Source organism: Myotis lucifugus, unplaced genomic scaffold, assembly GCF_000147115.1.
Source record: "Myotis lucifugus unplaced genomic scaffold, Myoluc2.0 scaffold_18, whole genome shotgun sequence".
NCBI classification, from domain to species: Eukaryota; Metazoa; Chordata; class Mammalia; order Chiroptera; family Vespertilionidae; genus Myotis; species Myotis lucifugus.
In genome coordinates, this window is record NW_005871066.1 from 7,491,364 (window position 1) to 7,508,805 (window position 17,442).

The window sequence follows — 17,442 nt, forward strand, 5'->3', positions numbered from 1 at the left end:
TAGGGGCTTGTGCTGGAGCTGTGTGTTGTAATAAAGTATTCTGCAGTGAAAGTAAAAAAAAAAAAAAGAAGCTCACAATAAAATGTAGTCTACTTTAATTCAAACTAGGTAAACACAAAGGGAAGATGATAGCAATGATTTCATAGTTGGGTTCAGACGCCTTTAGAACCACACTGCTAAGAAAGATACTATTCATGATAAAAATACTACAAATGTCTGGTGACCTATTATATGTATTCACAATTCCTCCTTGTCCCCCTTTTGTAATTCCCACACTTTTGGCCAAATGCAAAATGAGAAAAATAAAACTAATAATTTTGATATGTTGGATTTTATTACTTTTAAAATTGTACAAAGGGCACATGTGCATGAGTTAAAAAAGACAAAGAAAATGTAGGGTGTTAAAAAAAGAAATCTGAGACATGAAACAAAACAATTCCACTCTGTGAATTCAAATAAAAAGGTATTTGCTTACCAAAGAAGTGTTATGCTAATATATTAAGAAGTCCTTTGATTAGGATACAGTATAAGACCATTCTGCAACTACTCATTAACAGGTCAGACTCAATCTCACGAATACAGGATGGATCATGACATTATCTTACCAGCCACAGGCAGGTTACTAAACATTTGTGAATATGATACAGTGTCTGTGAGGTATTACGATAAATAAATTCTTTATTAGCCAATCAATCACGTCAGCAGTGATGTCACCATTTCAACTTTCCAGACGGAGACCCCATCTCTGGTGCTTTTTGCCTCCGGTGATTCTCAACGAGGGTTTTTCAAACTTAGAAAAAGAAAGAACACAAAAATATTTGAGATGTGTTGAAAGGAAGAATGCTACACGTTGCCTTATGTTTTCATAGCAAAGTCTGTGCCTAAGATGGCTGTGTTACAGACACTTAGAGGGCAATGGTGTGGTCATGAGAGAACTTGTTTTAAATACTGTGAAAAGGATCAGCTCTTCACATGACTGCATGTCTGCTTCGTCTCAGGACCGTTGTGCAAAGAAGGGAAGGAGTATGGGGTGCTGCTGATGCAGGTGCAGGGCCTGCACTCGCCAGGACTCTGGCCGCCTCTGCCGGCCCGTCTGCCACTATGCTGGCTTCCCAACTATGCTGAAGTCTGTCTACTATGCTTACCTTCTTTTAAAAATGCTATTATTAGTTTATTGAGATCTAATTGACATATAACTTTATATTAGTTTCAGGTATATAACATGATTCAGTATTTGTACATATGACAAAATGATTGCCACCGTAAGTCTAGTTAACATCCATCACCACACAGAGTTACAACATTGTTTTTTTCTTCTGATAAGGACTTTTAAGATCTACTCTCTTTCCCCTTCTGTGTTTAAATAATTAGAGTCACTGCTACTACAATTTATGTTTATTATCTTCTTGTATTTCTGAGGTTAAATGTTCTCCTTTGATGATTTGAAGGGATTTAACAACGTGCCCCACACTGAGGTACATCAAGTGCTACTGCTTTGGATGACTGATCACATCTTCCATCTCAGGAGCTCCACAAACTCGAGACATTCAGTGCAGGGTCAGAGCGCACACTGGAACCAGACTGGATGGCCTGCATCCTGGCTCTGCCACTCCCTCCCTATCTGTGCGACCTTGAACAGGTTACCCACCCACCCACCCTAACTCTCAGCTGCCTCAAGTGTAAGTGGAGACAGCAGCAGTACCACAGCTCATAGGACTGCTATGCTCACATCCCACATAAGCTAGGGTTTGTAATTAAATGATGTCTGACATGGAGACATTCTGGCCAAGGAAACAAAACTGAATTCATCCTTATTTAGAAACTGAGGTCTCTGAGGTATTTTTCATACTTCACAAATTTATAGCCATACAAAAAATATTAAGACCTTTTGCACAAGTTACAATATGACTGATAAATTCATGTAAATTGGAGAAATCTGACTACAGATTCACTCATATTCTTTGAATTTTACTTTGAATCCGCTCGAAGAAATGCTCCCTATTACAACACTTTGCTGTTACAGTTTCATTTTCAAAGACTTACTTTAACAGAAGTAGGACTCAGAGCTCTAAAAGTGGCTTTTCACTGTCCTGCTTTTCTTCAGCTTCTTCAGATCCTATGGGGTAAGAAAGGGGGACAAGAAAAAGTATTGCTTTCTATTAAAGTAACAAACGATGTCTTTAAAATTACAATATACACACATAATGTTTTAAATGAGAGATACATGTTTCCTCCTCCAGAGATTTAGGTTAAAACTGTAACTATAAAATAAAGTTTTACTGTATTTCTTGTAGGAGGAACTTTGAAACAGGATCTATCACTTGCACTAATCTGTCAAAATGGATTTCATTTACATACGATTAAAAATAATCATACAGACCAGAAATTTATTTCTGCAGGCTCTTCCTCCTCCACCTCTGTGCTGGCAAAGCTTGCATATGTTTTTCAAGGGCAAATAACCGAGCTTTGGTACAAATAATTTAATCTACATATTTTAAGAAGCACTGTCCCAGTGAGAGAGCAGTGAGGGCTTCCTGATGCCCAGGTGATGACAGATGGTCCCTGCGTGTGCTGTTGCCAGTGACCCTGTTCTAACCTTCTGGGTCAATGTCCAGGGAGCCTCACATTAGTTGTGCTTTGACCCAATCATTCCACTCTTGAATTATATCCTTAGCTTATATCCTTGAGGAAATAGCATTTGTTTTATATCACGTAGATTTTTTCCTCTCAAAAGTAGGGGGAAAAAGTCTAATTCTGAGAGCGGAAGTTAAAAATGCTTACATTTCCACGAAATATCTTGCTACCATTTAAAATTACATTTATATAGTTTATAACATGAAAAATGCATTTTATTATGTAAAAACAAATACATAATGAAAAAATTATATATATTGTAAGGTCATGTTTGATAAAAATAAAGCACTAAATACATAGGTGCAAGTCAGAAAGACCAGGAGAAAACAACCAGGTGATGTACACATTCTGGATTCCCAAAGCCTCTAGAATAAACCCACGGTAACGACACAATTTTAGAAACAGGATATAAATAATATAGGCTCTATGGCCACAATTACAGAAATTACAAACATAAAACTAGAAGGAACAAATTAAACTGTCAACATTGAGGTTCTGAATAGTTTGAAGAACAGTTAATCTTTTATTTTTGTTCTTTCTACATTTTTATAAAAAAACATGCATTACTCTCATAACCAGGCACCAGAAACAAAAAGGAGCAGAGATTAGACGAAGGCAGCAGTCAGGGATACAACCTATTCACACACAAAAGCAGCCTGCCTCCCGCTGTGGCTGCACTTGTCAGGTAATAATGCACTTTCCCATGAGAGTGTCTACCTGGATTATCGCAAAAATAAACCTGCTCCAGGAGAATGAAGGCCAAGAATCTTAAGACAAGATTATGTCTCACATCTTAACGTCATGAATGTCACACAGTTAAGGGTGAGTTTGTGATAAATAAATAGACAAAGGCTTCACTTTCCAGCCTGTTAAGCTGCTATAAAGCGTCCAGACACTGGGCTGGTTTAACTGGCTTCTTCTCACTCTGAAAGGAGCCCAAGGAAGATGGTCAGGCCAACTTCCCATTTCTGGGCTCACTTTCCACCTGTCAGGCTAACAGCATTTGAACCGCAAGCTGACAAGTCCCGGGAATCCTATGAAGACAAACTTTTAATTAAAATAGTAACATTTATGCTTTTCCTAATTTAAAAGTGAATGCTAGACAGGTTAGATCAATAAGTCTCCTTGAAAAGCAACTATAAAACTGGACTAGATGGACAAGACTAGCCATTTCAGCACTCGGAAAATGACCAAAGGCACACAACAATCTGAGAAGTGTCGCTGCTTGAAAAACTGCAGAATTCTGGGAACAGCAATGGTATTCTTGCCTGGAGCCACTCCAATTCCTTCCCCTCCCAACACCTGGTTTGATGGGCATGAAGGCTCTTACACGGTGGGGCAGACCATGACAACTGGCAGCAAAACTGCACAGCTGAAGGGAGCTGAGCTCACTTAATTTGAGGTGGGGAGTGATGCAATGGTGAACTGACAGAACCAGTTGTGTGCGAGCAGAAAGGGCCAGAGGCTCTGCTGGTGTGAGGTGTGGTCATGGCTGAAGTAAGCATGTGCTTGGCTGAAGCTGTGTGCACCCTAGTGGAGACCCCAAAGAGCCCAACTAGCCAAACACCCTGGTCGACCCTGAGACTATGAGCATATGCAAAAGAGATAAGAAAAAATGTAGAGCAAAGTTCAAGCTGGGGAGGACTATAAGTAGACTGAAAGTTGCATGTGCTGTCCAATACATACATATATCCACTTGGCAGAAGACTTAATCAAAGTGCTTGAGCACAATCTCTGTCCAATCATTGGCTACCACTAACAAAGGGTGAACCCATGAAGCTCTGCTTAATAATAAATGCATTAAAAATAAAATAAAAAACCAAGAAGACATATTAACAGCCACATGTCACAGGGAACATAAATTTACAGATTTAGTCTAGGCAATTATCTAAGTAAACATACATTAATAACACACCTTTTGGGGGGAAATCAGAATCTAGAGTTGACACAAATTTTTATTTTTCAATAAAAATTATAAGGCAGAAAAGTGTGACTATTCTCAGGAGGAAAAGAAAACAAACAAAAACCACAACTCAATAGAAGCTGTCTCTGAGCTAAACCAGATATTTTATTTAGCAGACCATGACTTCAAAGCAACTATCTAGAATAATAATCTATAATAATAAAAGGGTAATATGCTCCGGACGTTCTTCCAGACGAAGTCAGGGCCCGAGTGAAGCCGCCTGGGTCCTCGGTGCTAGAGGGAAGCCCGTGCCGGCAGCCAGGGGAAGGAAGGCCTACTCTTGCATGAATTTTCATGCATCGGGCCTCTAGTTGTAAATAATATAATATTTAGAAATGTGAATTTTTGGATATATATATTCAAAGAACTATAGAAAATAAAGCTTAAAGAAGTAAAGTAAAATGAACACAACTAGAGATCAACAAATAAAGATTATCAAGGAGACAGAAATTACAAAATGATCAGATTTTTAAAAACCTGAAGTAGAAAAGTATAATAACTGAAGTGAAATATTCACTGGGAGGGGGATTGTTTAAGAGAATATTAAAGTTGGCAAAAGACAGAACTTGTAAACTTGATGCTAGAACAAGAGAAGTTATCCAATCTGAATAATAAAGAGAAAAAGACTGAAGAAAATGGAGCAGACTCAGCGAGCTATGAGATAACATCAAGCATGTGATGGGACTGCCTGATTTAGAGGAGGGGAAAAGGATCCGGAAAAACATTTGAAGAATTATGCCCCAAACTCCGAAAATTTGTTGTTCATCTATACATTCAATAAGCTAAACAAGTACTGATTAGGATATGTACAAAAAGTTGCTACAATATATTTCATAGGCAACCAGATGAGAACCACAGAATACATGAAACACAATACATCAAAATTTATAAGATGTTTGCTAAAGCAATCCCTTGGGGGTAAATTTATGACTTTAAATGCCTGTGTCAGAAAAGAAGATTTAAAATCAATCATGAAAAAGAAGTGCAAGCTAAACTCAACCCAAACAGAAATAAAAATTGTAATGAAAATTCAAAACACACACACACACACACACACACACACACACACACACACACACGAGAGAGAGAGAGAGAGAGAAAAACACAGGAAAACAACTCATTCTTTGAAAATATCAACAAGCTTGACAAACCTCCAGCTAGAATTACAAAAAAAGAAATGAAAGAAAATATAAACTACCAAAATCAAGAAAAAACATTACTACTAATCCTAAAAAGAATTAAAGGAAATGTTATAAGTAATTTATGCCAACAAACTAGATAATTTAGATGAAATGGATGGATTTTTAGAAAGACACAAATTACCAAAATGGACTAAAGAATAAATAAATACTCTGAATAGACCTACACATAACAAGAAATTTAATTAATAATTGAAAATCTTCCCACAAAGAAAATTTCTGAACTAAATGGTTTCATTGGAGAACCTATCAAACACTTAAAGAAAGAATGATATTGATCCTTAACAAGAAGGATTAATTCAGAAAATAAAGGAGTTGGGAACACTTTCCAGTGCATTCTATGAGGCCAGCATTACTCTGCTATCAAAGCCAAAAATATAATAAGAAAACCACAGACCAATAGGTACAAAAGTAATGAGCATTGATACAAAAATCCTCCAAAAGTATTAGCAAATCAAACCCAGGTACATAATGGGTCATACAACATGACAGAGTGGGATTTACCTAGATGTAAAGAGTTGATTTAACATCCAAAAATCAACTGATGTAATACACCATATTGACTGAATACAGGACAAAAACCACACGATCATCTCAACAGATGCATGGAAAGCATATGAAAAATCCAATGCTCACTCATTATAAAAACTTTCAACACACTAGGAATAAAATGAACTTCCTCAGCCTAATGAAGGGCATCTGTGAAAACCCACAGCTATCACGTACTTAATGTTGAAAGACTAAATGCTTTTCCCCAAAGACCAGGAACAAGACAAGGATGTCTGCTCTTGCCCCTTCTATTCAACACTGTATTGGAGGTTCCAGATAGTGCAACAAGAAAAATATTTTTTTAAAGATATCCAGCTGACTGAAAAACAAAAAATAAAACTGTCTTTACCCACAGATCACATGATCCTATATGTAGAAAATTCCATAGAATCCATATACACACAAAACCAAAACTAGAACTAATAAACAGGGTTAGTAAGGGCACAAGATACAAATTTAATATACAAAATACCAACTGTATTTTTATATACTAGCAATGAACAATTTGAAAATGAAACTAAGACAATATTTACATTTAAAATAGGACCAAAAAGAATAAAATACTTAGGAATTAATTTAACAAAAAAAAAAAATTCGTATGCAGAAAACTACAAAACTTTAGTGAAAAAACTATGTTTCAAATCTATTAATCTACACAGGGTGACTATATAATTGATCATCTAAACAAGAACATTCTGAGGGATAAATGGAGTTCTAACAGTGATTACATGGGGCCACAGGTAAGCCAAACCGAAATGCAGGCTTCCTTTTAGTTGTAAATTGTAGTGCCTTCATCTAGATTTGTTCAGTACTGATTATACAGGATGGGGCAAAAGTAGGTTTACAGTTATGAGTACACGAAACACAGAGTTTATTCTTGTATCATTATTTATTAATTATTGTATTATTTTCCATATGGACAACAATAAACCTACTTTTGTCCCACCCTGTACTATACAATTGAGCTAGTCTCCATTTTAAGTTAGTCTTTCAATTATTTAGGAGGTGATGAATTACCTTTTCCCCAGCATCACTACTGCTTCGTTTAAGCTGTGTAACCACACGCAACAACTTCAACCCCATCATCTGAGAGGACTGTGCCTCCTCATTCTTTCCATTTAACACACAGGTAAGCAGGAAATGGCTAGACCAAAAGCAAACCGGCAAACACGCCACCTTTATATCCTTCAGAGGTACATCTACTAAAATATGCTAATTTTCCAAATCTCTGTGACACTAAAATTCAAGTCATTCATTTACAAGGAAAATGCTGACATTTCAATTTTTGGTGCCTTCAACTTTTCCCCTTATTTTCATTTATTCCTCCAACAGTTTAAGTTTACTATGTGCCAGGCACTGTACTATGTGCTGAAGAAAGACAAGAAAAGGCAAGGCCGGCCCCAGATGCCCTCTTGCCTCTAGGGGCCAATCAGAGCTGTATTAGGACAACAGAAGCTTATAACTTCTGCTGCTAACACACTGTTTAATATTTAGCCATTGGCTAATGAGAAAACTTTATAGTATAATCTTCTAGGTACGTTAATTTCAATAACAGTTTTTAATAAAATTATTCTTAAAGTGCCTTTAATTCAGACAATGAAAATAATATAATATTTATAATAATAAAAGCAAAATATGCTAATTAGGTCAGACATCCTTCCGGACAACCTTTCAGACAAAGCTGGGGCTGCGAGGGAAGCCTGGGTCCTGGTGCCAGAGGGAAGCCAGTGCCGGCAGCCTGGGGAAGGAAGGCCTACTCTTGCATGAATTTCGTGCATTGGGCCTCTAGTACAATATAATATAACTAGAGGCCCGATGCACGAAATTCATATAAGGGGCTCGGCTCTCACAGGCCCGGCTGCCTGGGCCCTTGCAGCCCCGACTTCATCTGGAAGGTCATCTGGATGGTCATTCTGCTGTTTGGTCTAATTAGCATATTAGCTCTTTATTATATAACTAGAGGCCCGGTGCACAAAATTCATGCATGGGGTGGGGGTGGGGGGGCAGTGTCCCTCAACCCAGCCTGCGCCTTCTTGCAATCTGGGACCCCTCAGTAGGGTCCATAGACCTGGCCGGAGATCAGGGCCTATCGGGGCTTTCCTTCCCCTGGCTGCTGGCAGCTGGCCCCACCCCCACCGCTGCCACTGCTTGTCATCAGTGCAGTGCTGCCCCCCCTCCTCTGCCACCAGTCGCCTCCCTCTGCGGGTGACAGGCATGAGGTGCAATGGCTTGGCTGGCCTGGGCTTCCCTCTGCGGGGCGATCGCTGGCCGGCCCTGCACACCTGCCACAGCGTTGCTGGTCAGTGGCCTGGGCCTCCCTCTGTGGGGCGATGGATTGTGGGGCCCCCAGATCGATTGCTGCGCAGAGGGAGGCCCTGCCCATCTGCCGCAACGCTGCCAGCTGGGTAGCCTGGGCCTCCCTCTTTGGGGAGATCAATCGTGGAGCCCCCCCACCGATCGCCCCACAGAGGGTGGCCTGTGGGGTGACCATGGGCAATGGTGGGGCCCCCTGACCAATCGCATCGCACCAGCCTTGGTTGGCCTGGCGCCAGTGCGTATCATAGCATGGTCGTCCGGAAGGTCATCCAGACGGTCGTTCTGCTGTTCAGTCATTCGGTTGATTTGCATATTACGCTTTTATTATTATAGATACAATAAACTAAGCCATTCTGAACACTCCCTCTCTGATCACTTCTAATTTGCATTTTGTCGTAGAGCAGCTCCCCAGGGGAACACTGTGAAAGTATTTGTTGTTCTTGGTTAGCATAAGCTAGTGAAATGGTAATATTTCCAACTACCACTAGGTGGTATTAAAAGTCACAGGTAGGAAGCCAGTGGTTGCTTGTTGAAGAATGCCTGAGGTATTCCCCATGTTATTATCCCACTGTTCTGAATTTCCAATTAAGAAAATACATTAGTGTTGAGAAATTTTAATAGACTTAGAAAATTAAAAGCTATACGAAAGCATGAACTATAGTGCAAAATTCTTATTTTTTAAAGGAACGAGTCCTATGATGCAATCTCAATGAAATAATCCTTATGATGAGGTAATGAAAAGTTTAATACTTACTCTAATAGTTTCTGCTGGCTGAGAAATAGCTTTTCTTCTAGTTCATATATCTTATCATCTGACTCTATGCCTTTGTTTTATACTGCTTTTAGAGCCAACACCAATAGTACAGAACATCAAGTTACTTCAAGTTCCCCTAACATGCTGTCCCAGTGCTGTGCCTTTGATCTTCACATGGTTCTTTCTGCCTGGAGTCTGTTTTACCGTGTGTGTGTGTGTGTGTGTGTGTGTGTGTGTGTGTGTGTGTGTGTTTAAAATATTTACAGAGCATAACGCTGGGAATAAAATAATGCCGTCTCTAACTCAAGTTTATATCTCAGTGACAGAAACAGGCCAGGTCCCTGCAGAAGACAGTGCGGACAATATAGGATGACAGGGTTGTGGGACATGTCCCAAAGAAAAAGCAAACAATGAGGACATGCTGCCAACACTGCCAGGAGCCCAGGGTGGGTGGGAGGTAGGGAGAAGCCTTCTGAACACAAGAGTGGAGACTAGGATTGCAGAGATGTAGTGTTAAGGACAGAAAAAAGCAAGATGCACAATGGCTTGAGAGGGTTTTGCACACCGCATTTTCAGAAAAACTAAGAACAGAACACAAGGAAAGTTAATAAGCAGAGAGGCCAGACAACTGGGTAAGGTGGTCACAGAAATGCATTCTGCCAGGCTAAGGAGTCATGACTTTCGTAATCTTTGATGTCACTGAAGGCTTTTGGCCAGGGCAATAATGTGATCAATTTTTAATGTTCATTCATGTTAAAAGGCTATATATTTATTAGCTATGAGCGTGGACTCCAGCACTAGAGCCAGTGTTCAAATCCTACTTCCAACCCTTATTCTTTGTATGATGTGGAACAAACACCTTCACCTCTCTGTGCCTCAATATGCTTCTCTCTAAAATAGGGAGAAAGACTTTCACATCAGAGTGGTTATGAGAAACACTTAGAAAAATGCGATTGTTATTTTTAATACTGCACTCTGGTGGCTGCTTGTGAGAAGGCAACTAAAGCAGGGAGATAGGCTGTTGCAGAAACTGAAGCAAGAAATGCTGAATTCAAGCTCAAGGTGGAATTAAGTGGTACACATCCGATTTCACTCATATGTGGAATCTAATGAACAAAAAACGAGCAAAATAGAGATAGACTCATAGATCGAAAGCAGCTGACAGCTGTCAGAGAAGGACTGGGGGGCTGGGTGATGGGGGGAGTGGAAGGATTGAGCAAAGAAGAGAAAGAACTCATGAACACATATAACAGTGTGGTAACAGCCGGCGGGGAGGGGAGTGGAGGGAGGTGGAGGTGGACAGAAGTCCCCTTCTATCACCATTTTTCCCGCACCATTTATGGGGGGGGATAAAGGTGATGGAAGGAGACTTGACTTAGGGTGGTGAACATGCAATACAGTGTACAGATGCTGTGTTGTAGAACTGTGCACCTGAAATCTGTATAATTTTGTTAACAGTGTCACCCCAATAAATTCAATAAAAAGGAAAAAAAAGAAATTAAGTGGTACAATTTGAATGAGATAAAGGAGGCAGAAATAGAGAGGATCAAAATGGCAGAGTCCCCAGGGAGGCTCTGGTTTCTGACTTGGAAAACTGGGTGGACAGTGCTTCTATTCCTAAACATGGGAGGCCCTGCAGGAGGGTAAGGGAATGGCAGGTAATAAAGAGAGCATCAAAGCCCTTGTCTCTCCTGCCCGTCTTCTAGGATGCAGACGCTAAGCCACTGTGTCCCTGGCCCTCTATTCCATTTAGTTTTACATCTCTATGTCAGACCACTGATCACATGTCAAGAGCATGTCTTAGCTATTCTCATATCCGAAATACCTGGTATGTTAAATATTTGCTAAGTGTTTTGAGAAGTAGAGGGAGAGACAGAGGCTGAGCATTTGAATAATGGACAAAAAACACAAATGATAATCAAATTTTTTTACCTGCTTCGGATTCAGGAGGAGAATAAAACTGGCCATCGGAAAGGCCACCAGGAATGAGTGCCGCCCTCTCCGAAGCATCCTGAACAATCAGGAGTCCTGAAAGAGAAGAAATTCAGAGGCTGGGATGGTGCCACTGTTCTGGTAGCTTCTTGGCAAGGCTAACCACAATAAAATGATGTTAATATTACATTTAAAAACAAGTCTTCGCCAAAGAGATACTTTGAAAATCTTTCCACCAAAAAATACATTTTATTAATAAACTGTGAACCTGTACTGTAAGGACAGATTTCAACTAGTTTTAAAAAATGGCCTCATGTTACTCATGTGATTCTGTGACTCGGTATTTACAGCATCTTCCCTTGAGAACAGCTTCTCCCTACAGAAATCAACACCATCAGAACCAAACACATAGCAAAACAGAAAACCTGGTCAGCTCGGACAAGTGGTCTATCGTCTGCATGTGGTTGGAGAATTGCCAGATGTAAAACATAATGAATGGACAGACTTTTGTAAGTATGTAAAGAGTAATTAAGATGGTGAACAAATGTTATCCAGTAAAAAGGTCCTCACAAAAGAAGGGTATTAAAAAAAGAAAAAACAAAGAAAAGAGAAGAAAAGGAAGGATGATGTGGACAGTTCAAGAACACTAACACATGAGAGAGGCCATCAACAACGAGCTCTGACTGAATGTGAGTTAACAATGAGAAACAGCAGGCCAAATAGCAGATACCAGGTACGTGTGTAAAATATGCTACAGACAGTAAAAATAAGCGCTATTGGAAAGTGTTTCATTAATTGTGTGTTCTGCTTTGTTACTTATTTTGAATCTGGTTTAAACACATAAGCATTCAGGCCTCAGTCACATTAATAGTTGTTCTGCTTTCAATCAAGTTCAACTTATATATAATTTAAAAAATGATTTTCATTAACTTTGTCCCAAGTCCACAGTATGTTTTCATTAAGGAAAAGAAGGCACAGGATAGATAAGGCTTGGTCTGATTAATGTGTTTTAAAACCTACTCTTGAATAATTCTTTTCTTGTAGATGTCTTCTCTGAAAATGAGGTTTTTCCTAAAGAAAGCCATTTCCAAGGTTACTTTTCCTTCTGCTGTTCCTTTGGGTTATAATCATGTTTACCTTTACATAAGACAGGCATTTTTTTCTATCAGGCAGGGCAAAAAGAGCCAGGTGACGGAGGGGGCATGGAAGAGCATGACTTAAATCTGCCTGGGTCTCTGTTGAGCTTGGATCATGTCACCAGCAAGAGGGCGGGTGGAGTACGTGGGCTTCCACTAAGGCCACGCTTTAGAAAAGAATTCCAGCCCAATAATTAATCATAAAGCTCCATGAATCACTTGGCCTTCCTAGTCAATATCCAGGGATACTCAAAGCCGCACAGGGAGAGTACAACAGCTTTGGCAGGACTCACAACTCCACAACGCTAGCTATCACTCAGCTACTCGGAGGAGCGTGGTGCATTTCTTGAATGGCTTGCTGGCTCGCTCTCTTCCTCTTCCTGAACTTCACCAGGTCTAACAGCTGGAGGGAGGAGCCACATTCGGTCACTACCCTTTCATCCAACTCTCCTTGCGATATCAGCTACACCCACTAAAGAACATAGACACCACGATCTGCTAACTTCAGCCACCTGCCGCTCAAATTACGGCACCCACAGCTCTTCCTTCCAGCTCAGCACCTAGCCAGTCCCAGGAGGTCAACGTTGAGAGGAACTTACTATTTTCTTCTTCTGACTCTTGAGGTAACACTTTGAAGTCCAGAAACCACGTCTCGATCCAGGCAAGGATGAATGAAATGATGGGCAGCACATAACCGAAAGCCCCTTGAGAGAAAAGCTGGAAGAACAGATGTGAGCAGCAGAGGGAAATCCAGTTACCATGAGCTCACAGTGGAAAACGAGGCATGGTTATTATAGATGGCATTCTTCAGAAAAAGTGGTAGGCCATACCTTTGAGAGGATCACTTTTGCTAGTAAAAAGGCACTGGTCACTGCTGTCGTCAACTGAAAGACACAAAAGTCGGCACCATTCAAATTAGACATTGGACATTGTGGAGGCACCTTCCTCACACAAGAGACCCACCTGAGCCAGAAGTACACAAAGCCCGAGAAGCTACGCCCAGGCCGGCTCCTTCCCACATCACTCTCTCTCTATCCCCTAAACCCAGACTGCGGCAAAGTGGACTTCTATGTGACACACAATCCCTGGCTGGCTCTAATGGCCTTTCTCCCACATTTAGCAAGCTGGTGTGTTGGGAAACTAGCTGGTGTGTTGGGAAACTAAATTTTATCCAAACACACTATCACCACAGAAGAAAGGACAGTGAAATGCAGAGGCAGGGCTCCTGGGATTGGGGTTGGGATTATCCCATAGGACCTGGCCCTAGTCACTCTGTCCTCCAACTAAGATTTGTGGCAATATGAAACCTGAGCAAAGTGAATGCCAAATAGTCGCCTTGATTGACAGAATGGAGGTCAGGGGACATCAGGTGTTGTGCTTAGTGAGTATTAACAAAGTTGCACACCCCCCCTTTGTTAGCAAAACACGCCTCCCCCTGCCCCTCACACACACACACACACACCAGCTCACACACACACACAAACACCAGTTAAAGTGAGTTACTTGGAGAGGAAGGATTTTACATTCTGATACTAATTAACTTTACAGGCTGAACTAAGTGCTGTTTAGGTACCAGCTGACTTCTTCCAGCTGCCTGGACCCTTCTCTATAAATGTTTTTCAAAATAAAAACCAGAAACAATAAAATGAATATGCTAAATCTAACCTGTCCTCTTGATGATTTACAATTAGAGACTGAAGATACTTTCTTAAAACTCTCACAGAATGTCAATCATTTTTCTGAAAACAAAACACTGAGACAGTTGGATTGACAAGTCCTACTGCATGTTACAGAAACTCAAATAGGGACTATTATAGAAAATCGGGAAGGGACAATCATCAGCTATTTGGTATTGCCAAATAGCTATTTTGTATTCAAGAGAGGAGTCAAGTCTGGCTAAAACTGTCAGCCAATATCAATGAAATGCAAGCTTGGGGCTCAATGGATGGTCTAAGGATTCTGTGGATGCTCAGAAGAGATGGCCCAGGCAGAGGCGCCCCCTGGTGGATTGTCTTAGGAGTGCTGGACAAGCCTGTGCCAGCCCACACACAGACCAAGGTTGCACACTCAAAAGCAGGACTGCAGGCTATTCCTAAGCAGCATTCCCCTCCCTCATATACCTGCCTTATTAGAGCTCTCAAAAAGGTGAGTGTTCAGGTATCTGTGGAAATAGAAAAATTGCTTATAATTCTTCTTTCAATCAATAAATATTTGTTTAGGGTGAATAGTATGTGCTCTATGCTGGATGCAAGGAAACAGAAATGAGTACAAAGGCACTGCCTTTAAGAAGCCTAAAGGCAATAATAAAAAGGAACATGAGAGCGTTTCCCTCTAAGACAGGAGGAAGGGGAATAAAACAGGGAGGAAGGCAATTATCAAAATGAGCAGAGAGCAAGTCATGAACAATCACTAAGCAGTTTCAATCAACAGGAAAATTTCTAAATATCTTTGTGACAGAGATACTGATCTTATGTCTCATTATACAATGAGGTAGAGGGTGGGTTGGTGCTTGACCAATAATCCTATTAGGCCTCTGGATTTCTGAATTGGTTCAGTATCCATATAGACAAAGCTAGTTGGTCATTACCATTGGAAAGAAGCTAAACTGTTGAAAGGTAGAGGAACGGGGACTCAGGAAAAGCCAGATGAAAACTGCCTCTTCTCCCAGCTCAGCCCTGCTGCGAGCAGGCCCTAGCCACCAGCACTGGAGGAGGCGAACCATTCATCCAGGTATACTCACTGCTATTGCCCACCAATGGCGCAGTCTGCATACAGCGTAGGCAAGTATTAACACTTTGAACCGAAAAACTGCCAAAAGCTATATTAAAAAAAGAAAAGACAAGTTTTCAAAAATATGTACAAAAGAAGAGTAACTTAGTTTTATGAAGAACCCACCAAAGTGCCTTCATTATTCTGATTTAGCTGAAGACTGCCATAGACGAGCACTAGTCTACAGACCAGCATTTGAGATCCCTGCTTTAGAATTTATGTAATTCCACCCAAATAAGGATTCAAATCAACTTCCCATTCTCGACAAAAGAACATGAAATTAAATGTTTATTTTTCCTTTCTACTTAAGTCCACATATATTTCCAATTCCACTTTGGAAGACAGCAGGGTTTTAGTCAAGTCTATGGTAAAGCTCTGGGTTACTGGGCTATTGGGAGAGTTCAGCCTACCCCAGTAGTTACTATCTGGTTATTTAGGATGGTTCTGGGACTTTTGTGAAACCCTTTATGTGTATTATTATCCCATGTAATCCCCACCACAACAACCACATGAGTCAACCACTATCATTAATCATATTTTACAGATTAAGATGAATAGAAACATTGTTCAAAACCCCACAACTCCTTAGTGAGAAAGCCAAGATTTGAATCCAGGTAGCCTGACTTCAAAGACGAGGCTCTTAACCACTATTCTACAGCTGTCTTCGTCACTCTCATCCACTAAGAAATAAACACAGAATAAAAGTTTACCAATTTTACTCAGAAAGTATGTTTATTCTGAGTTGGACCCTTGAGACTCAGGGTAGAGGTCTGCCAAAAGTTCCTCACTAGTCAAAACAGCTAAAAGGCTGCAGGCTGAACATTTTGCTGCCATTGACTAGATAACCTCACTTAAGATTCTGTTACATAAATGAAGTTCACAGGTTATATTTGTCTTTAATTTGCTGCTTTCATTAAAAATGTGTTTTCCAATAATCTAACCATTTAGTTCCTCTTCATTCCAAATTCTATCTCCACATTCTGGACTTGGCAAAGTATTTCTTTACCCCTCTATCTTGACGTCTCCCAGGTCCCAAGGTTTCATGCTCCCAGGTCCCCTGCTCGACAGTCTTTCCAATCTGAGCTAATGGGCTTTCCCTATTTGTCCAGTAACCCCCTAAGCATGGGGCACAGACAACCAATGAGATCTGACCAGTGCATTAACCTGGCTTCCTGACAATTCCTGACTCAGGCTATTTTAAGATAAACTCAGCAAGGGAAATAAGAGGAAAAAAGAGAAATCAATTTTGTTGTTGATATGTCAATAGTTTCAAAGTAAATATCATAAGACTTGGGAAATAACATGTTCTGCCACCAACTTCAATGACCTAGGCTAGGTCAAGATACTGAACCATGAAACACAATTTCTTCATTTGGAAAAATAAGGGGATTGCATTATATTAGTGTTTTCCAAATATTTGGCCGCATTCAAACACTTTTCAACCTACTGTATAGAATCTTAACATACTAGAAGTTAAAATGAATTTGGGGGAATTCACTGTGAATTTTAACTGCCTATGCTCTGTCTACAGATAAGAATGAACCCTTACATACTACATAGATAAAAATGGAACTAGTCAGGTAAGGGGGTGATAACAAGGGAATCCTGAGCTCTACTTATTGGGACTTCCACTTTGTTCCCCAGACACACTTATTCAGGCTCCTTCAAAAAGGAAACAAGACTTTTAGAATAGCTTGAAAACCATTAGAAATATAATCATTAAAGTCTTCAACAAAAATAATGACATTGATTGCAGATTCTGAGCTCTACCTATCATTGGGTTATGTGTTTTCCATGTATGACTTCATTTACTTTTCAGAATGATGATGATGATCTCATTTTAAATACTAAGGAAACTGAAACTTAGACATAATTTATTCAAAGATATACAACTAGTAATAGTGTTGTGAATCAGGTTTTCTGACTTTAAGGGTTCTATAGTTTCTAAAGACAGTGAATAAAGAAGTTAAAATGAATTTGGAGGAATTCACTGTGGATTTTAAATCCCTATGCTATGTCTAACACAATGCTAGAATCTGATCTACTTACATCATAAAGAGATTTACCAGGGAGTTGTGTCAAACCCAATCAAAGTGTGTCCTAGAGCCAGCAGGCATGGCTCAGTGGTTGAGTATTGACCTGTGAACCAGGAGGTCACAGTTCAACTCCCAGTCAGGGCACATGCCCCAG

At 40.2% G+C, this 17,442-nt stretch overlaps 1 protein-coding gene across 3 annotated transcripts in view; it reads right to left on the reverse strand.

Moving 5' to 3' along the window:
* Nucleotides 1-312: 312 nt before the first annotated feature.
* STARD3NL (STARD3 N-terminal like) overlaps nt 313-17,442 on the reverse strand; it is a 40,580-nt gene continuing 23,450 nt past the window's right edge. For all 3 annotated transcript variants that reach the window (XM_006085362.3, XM_006085363.3, XM_023751068.1), the window contains 6 exons: nt 15,224-15,301; nt 13,314-13,367; nt 13,083-13,200; nt 11,348-11,443; nt 2,044-2,116; nt 313-790 (listed from right to left, as the gene is read on the reverse strand). In XM_006085362.3, coding sequence (XP_006085424.1) covers nt 2,061-2,116; nt 11,348-11,443; nt 13,083-13,200; nt 13,314-13,367; nt 15,224-15,301 — 402 coding nt within the window. In that variant the 3' untranslated portion in view covers nt 313-790; nt 2,044-2,060. The remainder of the gene's footprint in view (nt 791-2,043; nt 2,117-11,347; nt 11,444-13,082; nt 13,201-13,313; nt 13,368-15,223; nt 15,302-17,442) is intronic.